Source organism: Magallana gigas, chromosome 5, assembly GCF_963853765.1.
Source record: "Magallana gigas chromosome 5, xbMagGiga1.1, whole genome shotgun sequence".
In the NCBI taxonomy this organism is placed as follows: Eukaryota; Metazoa; Mollusca; class Bivalvia; order Ostreida; family Ostreidae; genus Magallana; species Magallana gigas.
Genome location: NC_088857.1, coordinates 47916940 through 47933888, shown reverse-complemented (window position 1 = coordinate 47933888; position 16949 = coordinate 47916940). Strand labels below are relative to the sequence as shown.

The window sequence follows — 16949 nt, the reverse complement described above, 5'->3', positions numbered from 1 at the left end:
CTGCTATGACCTTCACATTTGACCTTGAAATTTGGTTCAAGGTTACTGCACATCCTTTACTCAAAATCTCTGTTTATGTGAAGTATGGGCCAAATAGGGTTAAGTGGAGAATAAATATGCTCTGAAAAATAGAATTTTTGCGCTGGTCAAGAGCTTCTCTTCATCCGAAATTTTACCATGAAAGGCTCAACTAAATTAAACTTAAAATTTTGGACGCCATGATTGTCATCAGTCGTTGTGATCTGTGCTGTCCCTGGCTGAGAGGGTGTCCCCGTCAAGTGTCCAAACCATCATTTTTCACGGGAGTCATACCTTTTCTTTGCAGGTAATCTTTGACTGCTTGGTGCTCTTTTGAAATTCATATACTCCAGTAAATTTGACACAGATTCTAGAAATCTTGAATGGTGTTTATGTGCAAGAATTGAAATATTTGAATTTATTTAAAGAATATTACATAAGTGGTCGATTTGGCAGAGGTGAACCATGGTATATCAGCTCATATATATAACACATACAACAGCTATAAGTTAGTTATTTAAATGACAACTCTCTTGGATTTTTCGATATTGAAGTGATACTAGCAAGCAGTTAACGTTTATAAAACCTGAAACAAGTCTGGCTATTACAGGAATCAAGAATTTCAATTTGATTGAATTTTGCTGCAGTATCCAGATGTCCATCATGTGGCTTTCGTACTTTATAGATTGGATATATACCCAAAATACACTTCTTAATGAAAAATATCTGAGTTCATAGGATGAATTTACCCGAGACAGTCTGATTTTGAAAGAACAAGACGTATTGATATTATGAGTTGTATCTGATAAATGGTAAGCTCCGTAGCTAATATGAGACTGCCAAAGGTAAATTTTTAGACTGCTAGAATAAGAATGACGTCACAGCAGTGATTTATATGGAGATAAAATTTCACCTATAGGTCGACATCACGCACTTTCAGAGTTTGATCGGTATTTTTCTGATCTTCAACGTCAATAACTTTTCTAAACCCCAGCAAATCTATCACATCCCCGCACTCGTCTTCAATTATTTTGACGTCTTTGAAACTTAACCTTTTCCTCCAAGATTGCGACGTTTTTGAAGAATTTGATCGGACAGTTCCATAATACGAATTATTTGGAGTTCCCGCCGAAGTATGGTTGAAAATCCATTCTTTAAAATTATCACTATACTCCAAATCTAAATCCCTGTACAATTTGTTTGACAAATCCATCGGATTTTTTGCTATGTCCTCGTATAAGACGGTTGTGATGCTGTTAGGAAACCGTTTTTGCAGTGTTTTGGAATATTGGACGTTCTTTCTAATTAATGTACACAGACTTTTAGAACTTTGCGCTTTTCCAGTGTTTCGGAGGAATCCTCCACGTCTTCTGGAGTCAATAATTCCCCGCGGGTCCCTTAATAAATGTACAATCTTGAGACCTGGGAATTTCTTCAAAAGTCTTGGCATTATTTCCATAGAAAGTCGGATTGTTTTCAAGATAATAGACTGCGACTGATAACAAAGCGTTTGAAGTTTCTTCATACAGGTGTCAAATCCGGGTCTTGACTTGCAGAAAGGTATAACACTCATCACGGCGACACTGTGCTTGCGCGGAAGAAGAACCTGCAGTTTATGTTGTTGCAGACGACATCTAAAGAGATCCTCCATTACTGTTAATATTCTTTCTGTACTGTGTTTTCTAAAACATTAATCATGACAAATGGAAATAAAAGTTTACATGGTCCAAAGAATTAGAGCCTACAAAACAAAACAATAGAAAAAACAGAAGTTCAACGCTGAAACAAATAGATGTTTATTTGTATGAAATATTTGTATATCGCCGCCTTAAGACCATTATGTATATATACGTTCTTAGTCAGGAATATGAAACATAAATGGAACAGCCATAATTTAAACATGTTATTTAGTTCGCTTCCGCGACTAAAAATATAGTGCCATAATTTTTGTCGAAAAATCGTTTTAAGGAATAGATACGATTTCACGATTATTTTTCATTAGTACATATCAAATTAATTATGAAAATTTGAACCTTTAATTCTATTTTACATGTATAATAATAAATACAAGTATACTCAAAACCATCTTCGTTAGCCAAGTGTCCGATTCGTTTTTCTCATCTCATCTCATCTCAAATGAGAAAAACGAATCGGACACTTGCATGGCTAGCGAAGATGACTCAAAACACGTGATGGTTTTTATACTTGTGCTCACGGCCCGGATAATACCAAGTGTGTTTACGGGAAATTAACCGTCGCAAATTTCCAATGCCAATATAAGAGAAATTTACACTGAATATATTTGTATATCAAATAGTTAAAAATGTAATTGGAATTTAATTAAATGTCGCACCGACAGATGCACCTCAGATCCTCGATCCGCTCCTTACTTTCTTATTGTGTAGAAAAACAGGGATTTAAATCAAATTAAGATGTACTTAAAACATATAAATTTCAGTTTGAAGTCTTTGTGTCATATATTTAATTATGAGACAGACAGGCGTCGATATATCTATTTAACATGCCATCATTTAAGGATTAAAAAAATATAAGTACAAGTATCATTCTTTGACTTTGATGGTGGCTATCATTTAGTTAAGCTGTGGATTAAATCCAGTAAGGTTCCTTTCGATTTGATATTTGTATGAAAATGATAAACTAACATACGATTCATTTAGTAAGCAATAGTGAAGATACTCACGAACAGTTCATTGTGAAGATATTGCAGATTTGACCGTCTAAAAAAATGTTCGATTTGTATGACCGAAGTGGTTCGTACATGTAGAAAGATTTTGGGGATTGCTGTAGAATATCTCCGGTCAAGGTCGAGCCACTGCGTAAATAGGTCAAGACCAGAATCAAGGTCGGGTCAGGGTCAGAGGCCCGATGGTTAAGCAATGGGCAGTCTTGATAGAGTAGAAAGTCATAAATACCATATTAATGAAAGAAAAAAACTTCATAAATCTCTAACATTGTAATATATAAATAAAATGTATTTGTAAAATGAAATTACATCTTTAAATTATTTTTTGGTAACATGGATTTGACCTGAAAAATGTTCTTGCAGAATATAGTATGAAAATTTACAAGATGTTTATAATATACTCTAATTCACCAAAAATGTAAAATCGTGTTTTCGTTATCTATCAGCAAATTCTGCACAGAACATGTATGAAAGACCGCGGAATAGACGTGTACAAGAATAGAGGTGAAAACAGATAAATGAATTGATATCTTACTGTAGCAATGCCGCTGTAGTACGTAAGTGAACAATGTTGCGATAACAAACGTACAGAGACAAAAAAGCAGGTAATACTGATTTCTCAGCTGAAAATAATAAAACACTGCATGCTGTTAAAATTACAGTGAGAGAGAGAGAGAGAGAGAGAGAGAGAGAGAGAGAGAGAGAGAGAGAGAGAGAGAGAGAGAGAGAGAGAGAGAGAGAGAGAAAGAGAGAATAAGAAAGAGAGAAATTGATGATATGCATTGAATGGTTCTTTTTTAAACTTTGTTAAGTACATCTAAAATTTTACCATGCTCAAAAGAACCTTCATTTTATAAAAATAATCTTTATTCGTTTTGATTTTTCCTTTAGACGGATATAAAAACTTACCATCGTACTGCATTGACCATGCCGATAAGACTTTCTGCCAAATAAGCTGTTACAAGGAGAATGTCTCAATCCGATTAATTCATCCACATTTCTTCGCTGTCATATTTTATTATCTTCAATAATCGATTTTTACGAAAGGAGAGATCTTTGATTTGATCTACACGCACTCTTCTATTAGAATTAATAAATTTCAAGAAAATCTAAATCTAGGGTGTTTAAACGGCCTATAACGAGTTGACATTCGGGAAAACTGTTTCTTAAAGCAAGGACTTTAAACCACTGACAAATTGATAAAAGCTTAGAAGAATCAGGTAGTCAATATAATTTAGGTAGCAATATAAAATCAGCTGACAGAACAACTCCACTTTTGAGTCGCTCTTTATAATATTTACACGTCATAAACATATGAAACTTATGGAAGTGAAGTTCATAGAGTTGTTTTAACACGAGATTCACTCGGAGATTGGACTTTGGGCAGTACGTGACAAACTCAAAATTGAAGAAGGCAGTGTCTTCTCGTAGTTGAAGCTTGTTTCAAAATAGCGTCTAATTTCCCACTTGGTGACAGTCTTCTTTTTGTCAGCACTCGCTAAATTCAGGCGCCCGTCGCTTTTCCTCTTCCTAACTCAGACTCGCATCGAGGTCTATTTGTAAAAGCAACAGTAAATGTTTTTATAGTCTGTCTCAAGTTATTTCTTCCATCACTTTTTGATGGTTTTTAATAAAAATACACATACCTGTGAAAGAAATACAGTTGAAATCGATAAAAGGGAATATATCAAAGACATCTTCATTGAACAATTATCATTTTTCATTCATAAAAGTTCACAAGAACGAAACATTTCTTACGGAGATTTATAATTGTGAATGTTAACATCTTTTCTCCATTCGGAAGTACTCGGGATACCTCGCGCAATTTTTCAAGGTTATCATCCGGGCTTATTAATGGCTGATGCAATGCAAACTCCCCGTAGACTTTCTATTTTTGGATGTGTTTCATATCAGATTATCTGGACATTTTTCATATCAGTGGATGAACGTAGTTTGAGCACAAAGGTATTTATGATTATCGAAATATCAAGCAAAAACTGGTGGAAGCAAAAACTCGAGACAGAGTATAGTTGACAGGAGGGCTTCTTCTTCGATTCTCTCATAAAGTGTATGAGAACATTACACAATCTAATGGAAATAAACTTGCTCCAAGTACCCATCATACTAAACGGCAGTGCACTGTTACAGGCAAAAGGAAAATGTGATCTTCAGATCAAGATTGGTAACTCAGAATTTGAATTGACGACTCTAGTAGCAGACATCAATACTGATGGCATAGGGTCTGCAACATGCGCCTTCTTATCTGACTCTGATCGTTTGAAATGCGAGGCGCATGTATATTTATATATTGATTTCCTGAACACCTTTGGTCACATATTATTTACATGTTCGAATTGTACATTAACTCTCTCTCTCTCTCTCTCTCTCTCTCTCTCCATGTATACATATGATTTACAAGTTCATTCCAAACATAAGAATAATTTCAACAATGGGTATAATATGGAAAATAGCTGTTTAGCGATCTGCGGTTTACTATTTTTAATTCAGTTGCACTGTTTCAACTGCATGCGGTGTTATGGCGGCAGCATATCTTTGATGCGACTGAGTCTAGCAAGCCGCTAACGTAAACTTACATTGAGTCTCGCCAAACTGTCCAGTCATTGGCTAAAGAAATTAAATACAACGAAAGCAACGACACTTGTCCGACTTCATCCTGGCCCCGGGGCCATAAAATTTAGACAAGCGCCCTTTTGATCCCAGTCTCACTTTTAAAAGATCAAAAGTGACCTCATATAAGTTTTTTTGGCACCGGGGACAGGTCTGTATATTTCATTTGAAACGGCGTCAATTTCACAGAACAGAGCTGATATTGATAGTCTACGACTACAAATGGGCCTTTCTTATTACGAGGTCAATATTTGCCAGCTTGTTTTGATGAGCAAACTATAGATTCCCGAGTACCATCCCACCGAAATTCAAGCTCTTGTTAAAACGACTCGAAAATAAAACTACTTTTTGGTTTGAACATACTTTTCTTTACTCACTCTTGAAGATGAAACTAATTTTTAACAACTTTGTTCACAAAAGCATTTCTAAAATAAACTTTTTTCAACACAGTGGTTAATGAATATGATTATCAACAACACATTTGTATTTTCATAAACATTTTAAAGCAGCAACAGTTCGTCTGTATCTCTTGACAGAAGCATTTCATACATCTTGCAGAATACAGTATGCGAGATCTAAGGACGGTGATCATTCAATCATCAGAAAACAAAATAGTTCCCGAAAAGGAGGAATACATATAACCATGGAGATAGGATGCTCTTTGCAGTATGCGCAGCCATACTTCCTGCCCTTGGCGCAGACTCAAGATGGCGGTGTTGGTCGCTGTGGACCACAGTGGTATACTCTCCGCCCACACTCTTATAATCATCTGTTCCCTGGGAACTTCTATCAAATTCATTTTCTGTGTAGTCTGCTCTGACTGCTCGGGATAGAGTGTGGAGTTCCGAGAAAAAGGGGACGGAAGTGACGTCACTAGATCCACTGCAGCCTAAAGATACGTATGTCGTGTCTTAATGTACTAGTATACAAATCTTAAAAGTATTACGGAGTAATATCACGCGCAACCAATGAGTTAATTGTATTTGAAATGTTCGTAGGTTTGTGAATATAAATATCATTTGTCAAAATATAGGAAGTAAAGACCAGTGATTGGTTCTAACGAGATTGAGGTCATTCATTCGCCCTCTTTGTGAGAACAATACCTTACGTCTTCCCTGAGCTGCTACAGCAATATTAAACTGGTACACTCCGTCAACTGGTACCCTAAATCGACCAGTTTCAGGGTTATAACAATCACCAACGTTAGTGATGACGTTTTCAAACTTGACGTCTTCATCATTTTGGACGCCGTTTATATTGCTGTTAAGACCAACAAAAAATGCCACTCTCTGAGCACGACTTCTCGATACAGATGTTGAATTACCTACAAATAAAATGAAAAATAATACATAATTTAGATTTAGAAAAAAAAAATAGCTTGGGCATATTAAACATACATCATAACATACTGTATGTACATTTAACTGGCTGTGTCAACTAAAAGTTTAGGTGGTGCGAAAGCCTCGCAGCATTTTGGTAATGCATTACTACATAGCCTCTATTGTTAAGACAAAGGTAAACGAATTTTGATTTTTTTAGTGGATGTATGCTATGGCAGTGCAGTAAACACAGCCACAGAATTAGGAGAGGGGGAGAAAGTACAAGACAGGATTTGTTTGCTAGAGGTAAAACAAGGGGTATCAAATTTTTGGTCATCATTTTTGCCCAAAACCGAAAGTAGATCCGATTTTTTGAAAATTTCAGGTTTTTTTTTAATCAAAAAGCATGAATAAATTAGTGTTATAGAATTTATTATTGCTAAATCAAATCTGTTTTAAAATCGGATAAAGTATTGCAGAGATTTCAAGGTAAAGATTTAAACGATTTTTCTGGCAAATTTTATTCCAGCGGTTTAAGTTATTAGTTACCTCGTGCTAAAAACGATTCGAAAAATTGTTATGTCGTACTAAAACTTATTCGGAAAGTTTATGTTAACTCGTTCATTAAATCATTTAGATTTTTTGTTTGATCGTACGAAGATTCAATCCGGTTTTGCCCGTTTGTTCATTTAACGGCTATGCAGAATCCTGCTTCCAGCAGTAAATGCTTACTTCTACTTTTAACAATAACGGAAGAGCCACTATTTGCAACGGGCTTTGCTCTTTTTACAATAGTTTTTCTTCGTACAATTTTTAAATGTGATTCAAGGGAAGAATGTTGCATATATACGTCATGTTCAAACGTCATCAAGCTTATTTACTCACCTGAATCGCCAGGCACCCCTGGGTCACCCCTATCTCCTTTTTCGCCCCTGTCCCCTTTGGGTCCTGGGGTACCAGGGGGCCCTCGGGGACCTCTTAAGGGGAGCTTGAGAGGGAGGGATATGCCGTCATCACAAGTCACTTCCAAGCGACACGTCCCTTGGTTCCTAAGACGTGATTTCAATCCACCGCCTTTATTTTTGCCGTCGGTGAAGGAAACGCAAACCAATCCAAACAAAGCAAGCAGAACTTCAAACTTCATCTTTTAGACCAAAGGAAGAAATGAAGCCAAATAATAACCTGTAGAGACTGAAAATGAAGATTTTCTCACGATTTATTAGAACTGTATTTGTGGTCATCTTGGAAATTACAATCGTTGTCAAGAAAGCGGGCCGAATAAATGCAAAAACGTATAAATCGTAGCTCTAATGTAGCGGGAGAAATCTTCTCTGATTGGTTCTTAATACGCGAAGCCAGAAACAGTGCATTACCCTAGATTGTCTACGTCCTTAAGAGGTCATCTAATGCAAGCTTATTTTCTTTATTGTCATTTTCCATTACTTCTGTACGGAAACTAATTGCTTTCACTAGAAAAAATTAACGAACATAATAAGTGATGTCCAAGGAATTTATCCTCAACATCATACAAATTGACTGTTCTCAGTAAAAAAAAAAAACGTCCTTGAAACGCAGTAAGAATTTAAAAGAAATTGCCAAAAGTTTATTCGCTCTTTCAATTAAGAAATGTTTCATGATTAAATTTTTTGAACCTATCAATTCAGAATTTAACTTTTAACATCTTACCTGCGCTACATTTGTGTTCTTCTGTGAAAGCCAGTGCGATTTTTAAAAAGTTTCCATATAATTACAGTTTATGTTTGGGCGACTTTTTCCCGTAAAATCTATGCTAGCTACATCGTAAATTTTCTGATTATTGACAAACTTAACTGACGTTTATTCTTAATTTGTAAAGACCCACAATATCCTGAAATCGATCGGCAACTTTTGGATGGCCAAAGCTGAAAGCAGATCAAAGTTAAACTAATTGGTTGTATAAAGTTTTACAAGCTTCGACTAAAACCGTTCTTGGAGAAGTGCAGCCTTGAAGGATGAAAAATGTTCTAGTCAATGAATGCAGTTTATTCCAAAAAAAATCTTCACAATAATGTCCTACAATGAAATGAATCAGAGGAGGCACGCTCACTTTACCTTTCATCCAATACAAAATAATTAGTTATGAATTTCATTATTTCATTTATCACCCATTTCACATCTTTTTATATACTCCATCGAGAATCTTCTGCTAATATCGACGAAGTTAATGGTAGATGGGTTATTATCAAAATATGCAGCCTTTTGCGTCAGTGTCAATTTCAAGGGGGAAAAATAATGTTCTGGGGAATATATACAGTACCATTGGATTTTAGAAACTTAAACCTATATTGTTGAACAAATAAATTGACAATTCTACTGCTTAAAGTATAAAAAAAATATTATTTGTAATGAGATTTCAGTGAATTTATGTTGTCATTAAATTTTTCCAACGTCTTTAACCTACAATATCTTCAATAATATTGATGTTTTATTGTAAAAATCAACGTTAATTTTCAAAACAACATTCATATATTAATTTCTGCTATGATCCTTAACAATTTCTCATTTAAAAACAATGAATTTGATGAGATATATGCTTGTACAAAAAATTTTTGTCATTGGTGTTACAAGGCAAATTAAGTAAAAATATCTTAAAATACATCAAGTAAATAATATTGTACTACAATTGGAATCCCTCAGATCATAGTGACATCATTCCCTGCTACTAAAAAGATAAATGTATCAGTGATGACATCATTGTAATAAAAAATATGGCAGAAAATGTTAGTATGCTCAGAAAATTACAATGTAAACTGTGTCAGTGGGATAACGTGCTATTTAAGGTTTTCTATTATGAAAGAACAAAAAAGTTTTTCACATAAATGATGAATGTTTATCACATTATAACATAGGCTATGTAGCTTTGTGTAGTATCTGTTCTCTTGGGTCATACTGCTACATTTACTATGGATACATCAGTGGTATAACGGTCAGTGGTGTAACCAAAAATTGTTGTTACACCACTGACAAAACTGTTACACCACATGACATTATTTAATTATTTTACTTTTTCTTCCATTTCATTTATATTTTGAGCATTTTGAACAATAGCTATTTATCAATTTTGCAAGTTAGACATTGTCACAATAAAGAAAGCTTGACTATTTAATTGCAATTGGGTTTTCTTAATCTGGTATATGAGACCTGTTACACCATTGATATTATTTGAAACACCATTGACATTTTGTATGCTCTAATTATGTTTTACCCATTTAAATACTTGATTAAAAAATAGAAGTAAAAACCAATTTATTCTAATAAAGAAATGAAATAATCCACATTTTATTTTTTATTAAAAAATCAAATTTTTTATTGACTTATAGTATATTATAAGATATGTTATTCCACTGACATTTCACATTCCCTATTATGTTATACTAAAATCTTCCAAATGCTAAAAGGTAACAAATGCTAGCTGAGCTTCAAAAAACATATATAAACAAAGAGGAAGTGTATATGAGTTGTATGCATAGATTTTGGAGACAATTTTATAATCCAAAATGTATGATTGATATGAGCTGGTATAGTATTGACGATGTTGTTTGCGAGATTGATGAGCCAAAGAAAGTTCGAACTCGGTACAAGGTGGATAAAAGTGTGTGGATGCCAATAGTATAAAATATAACATCAAAGAATGAGTGAGTTCATGTAAAAAAAACATCTACATGCCATTTTTGTGTCAGTGGTGTAACACTGATTATAAGTGGTGTAACAGTGTGTCTATCTTCAGATTATGAAAGAATGAGAGACGAAAACTTTTATTTAAGATCAAATTTATTATGTTTTAAATGCAATCAAAAATAGAGATTAGTTTATTTTACAAAATTTAATACACTTATCTCTTATTTATTATCGCTAGGTCAGTGATGTAACTTTAAGTCAGTGGTAAAACATAATAATCAGTGGTGTAACATGTACATTTTTCTCCAAATAAAGTTAACTGGCGATGATACATGTATATTTGAAAACACCAGTGCATTTATAGTAATGTCTTTTTTATGCTCCATTAAAAGAAAAATCCAGTTGTGTTCTTTTTAATGCTCAAATTAAAAATTTGTTGAGTAACATCAAGACTTTGTCTCAAATGTTATGTTGGTCACTATGTAAATGTGTCAAATATTTTCTGTTATCTAATTCTGATAACTTTAAATGAAGTTTGTTGATATAAACTTCATGTCCATCATTTTAAAAGAATTATTTTATTTTATTTAAGAATTTTTTCCTATACTATATGCCTGTTACACCACTGACAAAATTTTCACAGTTCATTATATTTTAGTCTAATTATCAACTAAATGGTAGATTCCAATGTTTGCAAATTTTTAGATGTTATACTTCATTGTTTGTTAAATGTGTTTTTTGCAATTAAAGTAATTTTTTCAACAATAATTTTCTCATGTTTTACATTTTTCAAAAGTCTGCATATTTTGATAATGACCCAGATACATCTCCATATCGACGTGTAAATCAACGCATCCACCACTTTATATGCCAAGATGAAATTGACTGTTGAATTAGTGAATGAAGACTGTTTAAGAACAAAACGTAATCGTATCAAAATAATAAGCACCAATAATTATTAAACCAAACATTTATTTGACAAATACATATATTGCAGGAAAGCAATATATATCAATCTTGATGAAACCTCATTTTCAAATTTCTCATTATCAACCTCAAATAGTACAATTTTTATATGAATAATAGAATGATTAGAATGAATTCTCTTCATACAAATTGTAGAATTATCACATTAATATTAAAATGATATTTACAACAAAAAGAGGAAGTATTTAATCATGGTAATATAATATGCAACAAGACAATTTCAAAGTTACTTGACTAGTTTTTGCCTCGATGGCTACTTTGGTTTTTTTTTAATCTTTAATATTTTATTCTCGCATAATTTTGAGCTTCATTGTAGTGTTTATTTTTTTGTCACTGTAGATTATTTCTTTAAATTGAGGAATCGTTTAACTTGAATGGTTCCCAGTGCCATGGAAGTACTGAATTGAAGGCAATGTTCAGGAAAGAAATCGGTTGTTGGATCATTAATTGTATTCTGCTAAATCCAAGTCAAAACGTGATATAAATAGTTTTTCTAGAGAAATGTCATATTGACCACATGCGTAAAACTTAATATGTTAAAATATATTTCAAAATCATGAAAAAGTAATAGTTCTACTTCTAAAAATAGTAACAGAGCATCTTCAAGATGCAAGTGCAAAAAACTACATATTGCAATTTACAAACAGTTGTCATTCTAAACGACAAATTTAGGGACAGGAAAATCAGGCAATACTTTAAAGAATTGGACATATCATTTAACTCTTCCAAAAAAGTCAACAGTGTTTTTGACTATTGCACATATCACCGTGATATTTTATTGGAGTTGAATTCTGTTCGTTTTGTTACTCAGCTTTAGCGGCTTCTCTCACTATTAGTCTTAGTGAATTCCAGAATTCTGCTCTATTGCTCTCATCATTAGGATATTCCAGATAGGCGTTCTCCTTCACTAAAGACATAAGTCGGATCGATGAACGAATTTTACAGCTATCGGTCGGCAATCCTCCGTACATGATGAGGAAAACCGATTGATCGTCTCTGGAGTACCTGTTGTCTGTGAGGGCCATCTCTAGTTCATACATACACCACTGAGAGCACAAAAAGTTCTCTGTTACGACGCACAAAACTTTTCTGCTGTTACATATTGCCTTGGTTATGTTCTCGCCGATTGATTTGCCTGGTGTAAAATCTCGCTCATGGAGACACAATCTCAAGTCTGACACTTCCTCTAATTCTGACGTCATTTCCTGTATGACAAAATCCTTCTCCTCATCGGCATATGAAACAAAAGCGTCATAGTCATATACTTTACCATAGGATTTGTGTGACGTGGTAGTGCTCCATTTTGACATGTAGTAGAAATATCGAAGTTTCCACCGGTAGCGATGAATAATTCCACCAATAATAAACGCAAAGAAAACAACAAAAAGTCCAGATACCACACCAATGATTTCTTCGTAATCATCGCACTTCTTTCCTAGCGTCTTGCTGATCATTTCTAAGTCGCTGCTATTTTTAATAACTATATGCATATTCTGACAAATATCTGAATAATTTATAGTAATTTGCTCTCTGCATCGTAACATCCATTGAAGAAAATTTAATGAGTCACAAGTGCATGGAATTTCGTTTCCTGTCAGTATAACATTCATTTGATGTTTCTGTTGTCTCGATTCAAAGATCTTTATGGTAGAATCCGAAAATGGCAAGAGTTCATTAAAAGAAAGATCTAAGGTAGTTAATGAAGGCATCTGGTTTAAATGTATTGAAAACTCTCTCAGTAAATTGTAACTAAGATTTAATATTTCCAATGATTTAAGGCCGTCAAATATGCCAGGAGCTGCAAAGCGGATAACATTCGAGGAGAGATCCAGTGACATTAAATTATAAAGATTTTTGAAGTAAGCCGAGTTTGGTTTGCTCATGCAATTTCCTAACAAGTTACTGCTGAAGTTAAGGTATTTCAAGGTGGTACCATTTTCAAAGAAAACTGTCGATAAATTAGATATAAAATTATGAGAAAAATCAACGGTTTCAATTTTGTAGAATCCGTATACTGGTCCTCTGAGATTTTGAAAAAAGTTATGACTGAGATTTATTTTTTTCACACTGTTATTTGGATCCAAGGTAATTTTACCTATCTCCGAATTAAGATAAGAACTAGAGTAATCCAAAGTCTCTAACAGAGGAGGCGCGTAAAATCTGTAACCTTGAGAATAATACTTTGATAACACCTCAGTTGACACTGGGTAGAATCGACCCGGAGGCGTTAAAGAACACTGCTCGGTGTTGTAACATTCCACGAAATCTTTACCTTTGCCGGTAAAATGTGTCGAATGTTGTTCGTGCAGGTCCAGAAATTTTAGACTCTTCATACCTTTCACGGAAAGAATATACCTTCCGAATGTTAGTTTATTGTCTGCTAGATCTAAATAGGTCAGATTTGGGGGTAAATAAGAAGATATATTCTCTATGGACATCTCAAGTCTATTGCTGCGAAGAGAAATGAACTCTATGGAACTATTCAGGAATATCTTGACCATATCATGTGTAAGATACGTTCCTATTCCAAACGTGCAGTGGATTTTATCCAGTTTTAGCGTTTTCATGCTTTTGGGTAGTGAAATATTTCGTAGCAATATAAAAGAAAGTAGTTCGTTATAGGATAAATCTAAATATTGTAGATTTAATAATAGTGACAAGCTTTCTTTATCGACTGATCGAATTGCACAACCAGACATGTCTAAATATTTCAGATGAGAAACACTCTTGAAAAAACCCTCAGACAGGATTTTGATCGAGCACTTCGTGCGATTTCTTCGTCCAGACACTATAAGTTTTGTCAGCTTAGTCAACTCTATATATGTATCATGATGTGAATCATGTGATGGAGAAAACCTTTTGTCATTAGTGGTAAAACTGAAATTGCCATCTTGCAGGCCGTCAATGATTAAAATTCGTAGAGATGTAGTGTATTTGAATATTTCTGGATTATAATGAGTTGGGCCCTTCACTCCATTAAAAGACAAGTCTAGAACTTCTAAGTTACTGAGATATTGGAATACAAGATCTGGAAGACTGGTTTTGGAGAAATGTAGATTATTATTTGACAAATTCAATACTTTAAGATAGGGAATCCATTTAAAAGAGCTATCAGACAGGGTTTCTAATTCATTGTAAGATAGATTCAATTCTTTTAAAGTTCTGGTATAGTTTTTGGTAATCATAACCGTTTGTAATTTGTTATGGGATAAATCAATACTATATACTGCTATATTGGTGAAACTAGAAGGAATTTTGGTCAGTCCCTTTCCAGAACAGTCCACATGATAAAGCTGTCGAAAATTGTTCATTGGAAAACAGCTACACGTTTCTTCGTTGTATAAAGATAGTCCAAGCAAGCACGCATTAGTGCATAGAAAAATTATAAGACAATGAATTGGATGTTCCATTTTCACTCGATCCTTAATACATTTCTGTCCAAGTTTTGTCTTTTTCCGTGAAATGTCTTTGTTGACCAATCTGAGAATAGAATTAATTATTGATAAATATTTTAATTTTAGAAGTTTTTACGCATGTTCCTCCAGTTTATGCTCCGATGACAATTTCTTCGATCAGCTGTCGCCCACCAAATTTATTCATGCGCTTTCATTGGCTAATTTTGTTGATCAAGATAACTCGTACACAGACTCGTATTTTCGAAAGATATTCAAATGATGAGTGAAGAAGTTCTTATAACGTGGTGAGTATATGTTTTAATGTTTTAATTTTCTAGCGTAGTTTTTAACTCCAATTTCACTCCTAATTTCCTTATTTTCACATCAATTTTTTACATACTCACATAAAAGTGGGGAGGGTGGCAACTCCATGATAATTTAATTTTTTATATGTTAATTTTAAAAAAAAAATTAAAAATATTTTAAAATGTTGCTTTGGCGAGAAAAAGTGGGGACAGGCCCCCCGCCCGCCCCCCCCCCCCTGATGCTACTGCTACGTGCCTGAAAATACGAGTCCGGTACGAGTTATCTTGATCAATATTATACTGACCAATGAGAGCGCCACAGCTGATCGTGTCACCGGAGCGTAAACAGGAAGAAAATGCGTAAACACGTCTAGCATTGTTGCCGATGTTTAAATTTTGCAGGTATTTATAAAAACTACGGTCCTTCCCCGGTCTATTTGTACCTAGAGTGCAAGGCTTAACGTCCGAAAAAAAATTAATACGACGCGACTGAAATCGGGGGTAGCGATTTTTTCGAGTTTTGATTCCTCCCTTGTGTATTTTATTGTATAGAGGTGGTAGTATTAAAAAGTTGTAATACCAATTTTATATTTTTACGTTCGCCAAAGTTTTTCTATTTTTTTAAAAACATTCTTTTAATCTTAAAATGAACACATGCGTGTAAAAGACGAGAGAAATAAGTGAAAGAACATATATTCTTTAAACGAACTAGTTTAATTACTTTAAGTGTACTTAATCGATCAATATATGTTGATATAAAATATTTTTATATGATGAGGTAAATGTGTAACAGCTTAACATTAAAATGGTTGTTTATAATAGGAGTGTCATTGTTTTTGACATTTATCTTAAGTATACTCTGATCCGAGAATCCTCTCTGATTTTTAGAGGGCTCGATGGTCGTAGCCATTGTTAGACTGTATTGATCTCCTTTAGAAAAAGAGCTCTATATTAAGTATATAAAATATAAGTAATACTAAAACTTAAAAGGTAAAAATATATAGATTTTTCTTTACTAGGTAATAGTTTATAGGTTTATAGTTTCTCAAACAAATCATATCTTAAAATTTTTGGTAGGTCTGAATGTTAATTTGTTTATGATTACCATCCAGCTTCCTTAATCCTAGCTATTATGTTCAGGCGGGAGAGTCAGAGTCCGTGCTATTCTAGTTTTCATGGTTTGTTTTCTTTTCTTGTACATTTATATTATTGATTATATTTTGCCGATCTGGTTACGTGTAGATGAAGTATTAAATGATTTTTTAGATGTTAATTCTGGTGTATATTACGTACTATCCAGTTACCAACAAGATGTAAAAGCTGTTCAAATTTTACTAATTCTTTACAAACGATATGATAATACAATTACTGAATAATATCAACTTAGGTTGCATTTCAGAGACCGGTATCAGAATAATGTTTCAAATGTTTAATTGCAAGGTTACAATGAATTTTTTACAGCGATCTTAGATTACTTTTTAGAAAATTATTGTTTCATGTAAAACAATAGTTTGTTCTCTGCATTGACATGACCTTGTCCGAGTGCCTTCTCCACTTGATATGACAAAGTGAAGACCAACATCTACGGTATAACACAATAGAAATGTTAATATTCTTATAAATAAATAAATTTCACGGATTTTTTCTCCATTTCTGTCTCTCACCTTCAGTCTTTAACTAGATCCAGCTGTCTGCTTCATATGATGTTGTTGCACCGTTTTTAATATCTTTACTACTTTTCAGGATATTGTTTGACAGCATTCCATATCTTCTCTTCCTTCTTGAAGAGCCCAACAAACACTCGGTGACTTGATAATTCGTAACATCACCTCTCTTGTCTGGACTTTATTTCTTCCCTCTTGAAGAGATCACTCAACAAACAAGTTTTTGACTTGATTCATCATGTAATATGAGGGAGGGTTCTCTCCAGCTGTTG

General features: G+C 33.8%; 3 protein-coding genes across 5 annotated transcripts; all 3 read right to left on the bottom strand.

Moving 5' to 3' along the window:
• Nucleotides 1–459: 459 nt before the first annotated feature.
• Nucleotides 460–3772, bottom strand: LOC105337601 (carbohydrate sulfotransferase 1). Its single transcript, XM_011442394.4, has 4 exons — nt 3632–3772; nt 3258–3345; nt 2720–2924; nt 460–1700 (listed from the first exon to the last, which is right to left on the bottom strand). Exons 1-4 carry the CDS (start codon nt 3632–3634, stop codon nt 932–934), a joined length of 1065 nt encoding a protein of 354 aa, XP_011440696.2. The 5' UTR covers nt 3635–3772; the 3' UTR covers nt 460–931.
• Nucleotides 3773–5704: 1932 nt separating this feature from the next.
• Nucleotides 5705–8515, bottom strand: LOC105337602 (complement C1q-like protein 4). 3 transcript variants are annotated; one of them, XM_020071162.3, is made up of 4 exons: nt 8356–8515; nt 7555–7860; nt 6454–6674; nt 5709–6239 (listed from the first exon to the last, which is right to left on the bottom strand). In XM_020071162.3, the coding sequence occupies exons 2-4, from the start codon at nt 7811–7813 to the stop codon at nt 5943–5945; spliced, it is 777 nt and encodes a 258-aa protein (XP_019926721.1). In that variant the 5' UTR covers nt 7814–7860; nt 8356–8515; the 3' UTR covers nt 5709–5942. The 3 variants fall into 3 exon arrangements, with proteins under 3 accessions (XP_019926723.3, XP_019926721.1, XP_019926722.1); XM_020071163.3 differs by lacking the exon at nt 8356–8515 and adding an exon at nt 8043–8129; XM_020071164.3 differs by lacking the exon at nt 8356–8515 and having other exon boundaries at nt 5705–6239; nt 6459–6674; nt 7555–7940.
• A 3060-nt stretch (nt 8516–11575) lies between these two features.
• LOC105337603 (toll-like receptor 4) lies at nt 11576–16949 on the bottom strand. Its single transcript, XM_011442396.4, has 2 exons — nt 16678–16949; nt 11576–14793 (listed from the first exon to the last, which is right to left on the bottom strand). Exon 2 carries the CDS (start codon nt 14721–14723, stop codon nt 12117–12119), a length of 2607 nt encoding a protein of 868 aa, XP_011440698.3. The 5' UTR covers nt 14724–14793; nt 16678–16949; the 3' UTR covers nt 11576–12116.

What these genes read in the sequence shown, in the direction of transcription:
- LOC105337601 (XM_011442394.4), bottom strand. An exon ending in ACTACAGCGGCATTGCTACA is followed by an intron (nt 2,925 to 3,257) that starts GTAAGATATCAA and finishes TACTCTATCAAG; the next exon opens with ACTGCCCATTGCTTAACCAT. An exon ending in ATCTTCACAATGAACTGTTC is followed by an intron (nt 1,701 to 2,719) that starts GTGAGTATCTTC and finishes TTAATGTTTTAG; the next exon opens with AAAACACAGTACAGAAAGAA.
- LOC105337603 (XM_011442396.4), bottom strand. Translation starts at nt 14,723, where the DNA reads ATGGAACATCCAATTCATTGTCTTATAATTTTTCTATGCACTAATGCG.
- LOC105337602 (XM_020071162.3), bottom strand. Translation starts at nt 7,813, where the DNA reads ATGAAGTTTGAAGTTCTGCTTGCTTTGTTTGGATTGGTTTGCGTTTCC. An exon ending in AGGGGTGCCTGGCGATTCAG is followed by an intron (nt 6,675 to 7,554) that starts GTGAGTAAATAA and finishes TTTTATTTGTAG; the next exon opens with GTAATTCAACATCTGTATCG. An exon ending in CAGCTCAGGGAAGACGTAAG is followed by an intron (nt 6,240 to 6,453) that starts GTATTGTTCTCA and finishes ACGTATCTTTAG; the next exon opens with GCTGCAGTGGATCTAGTGAC.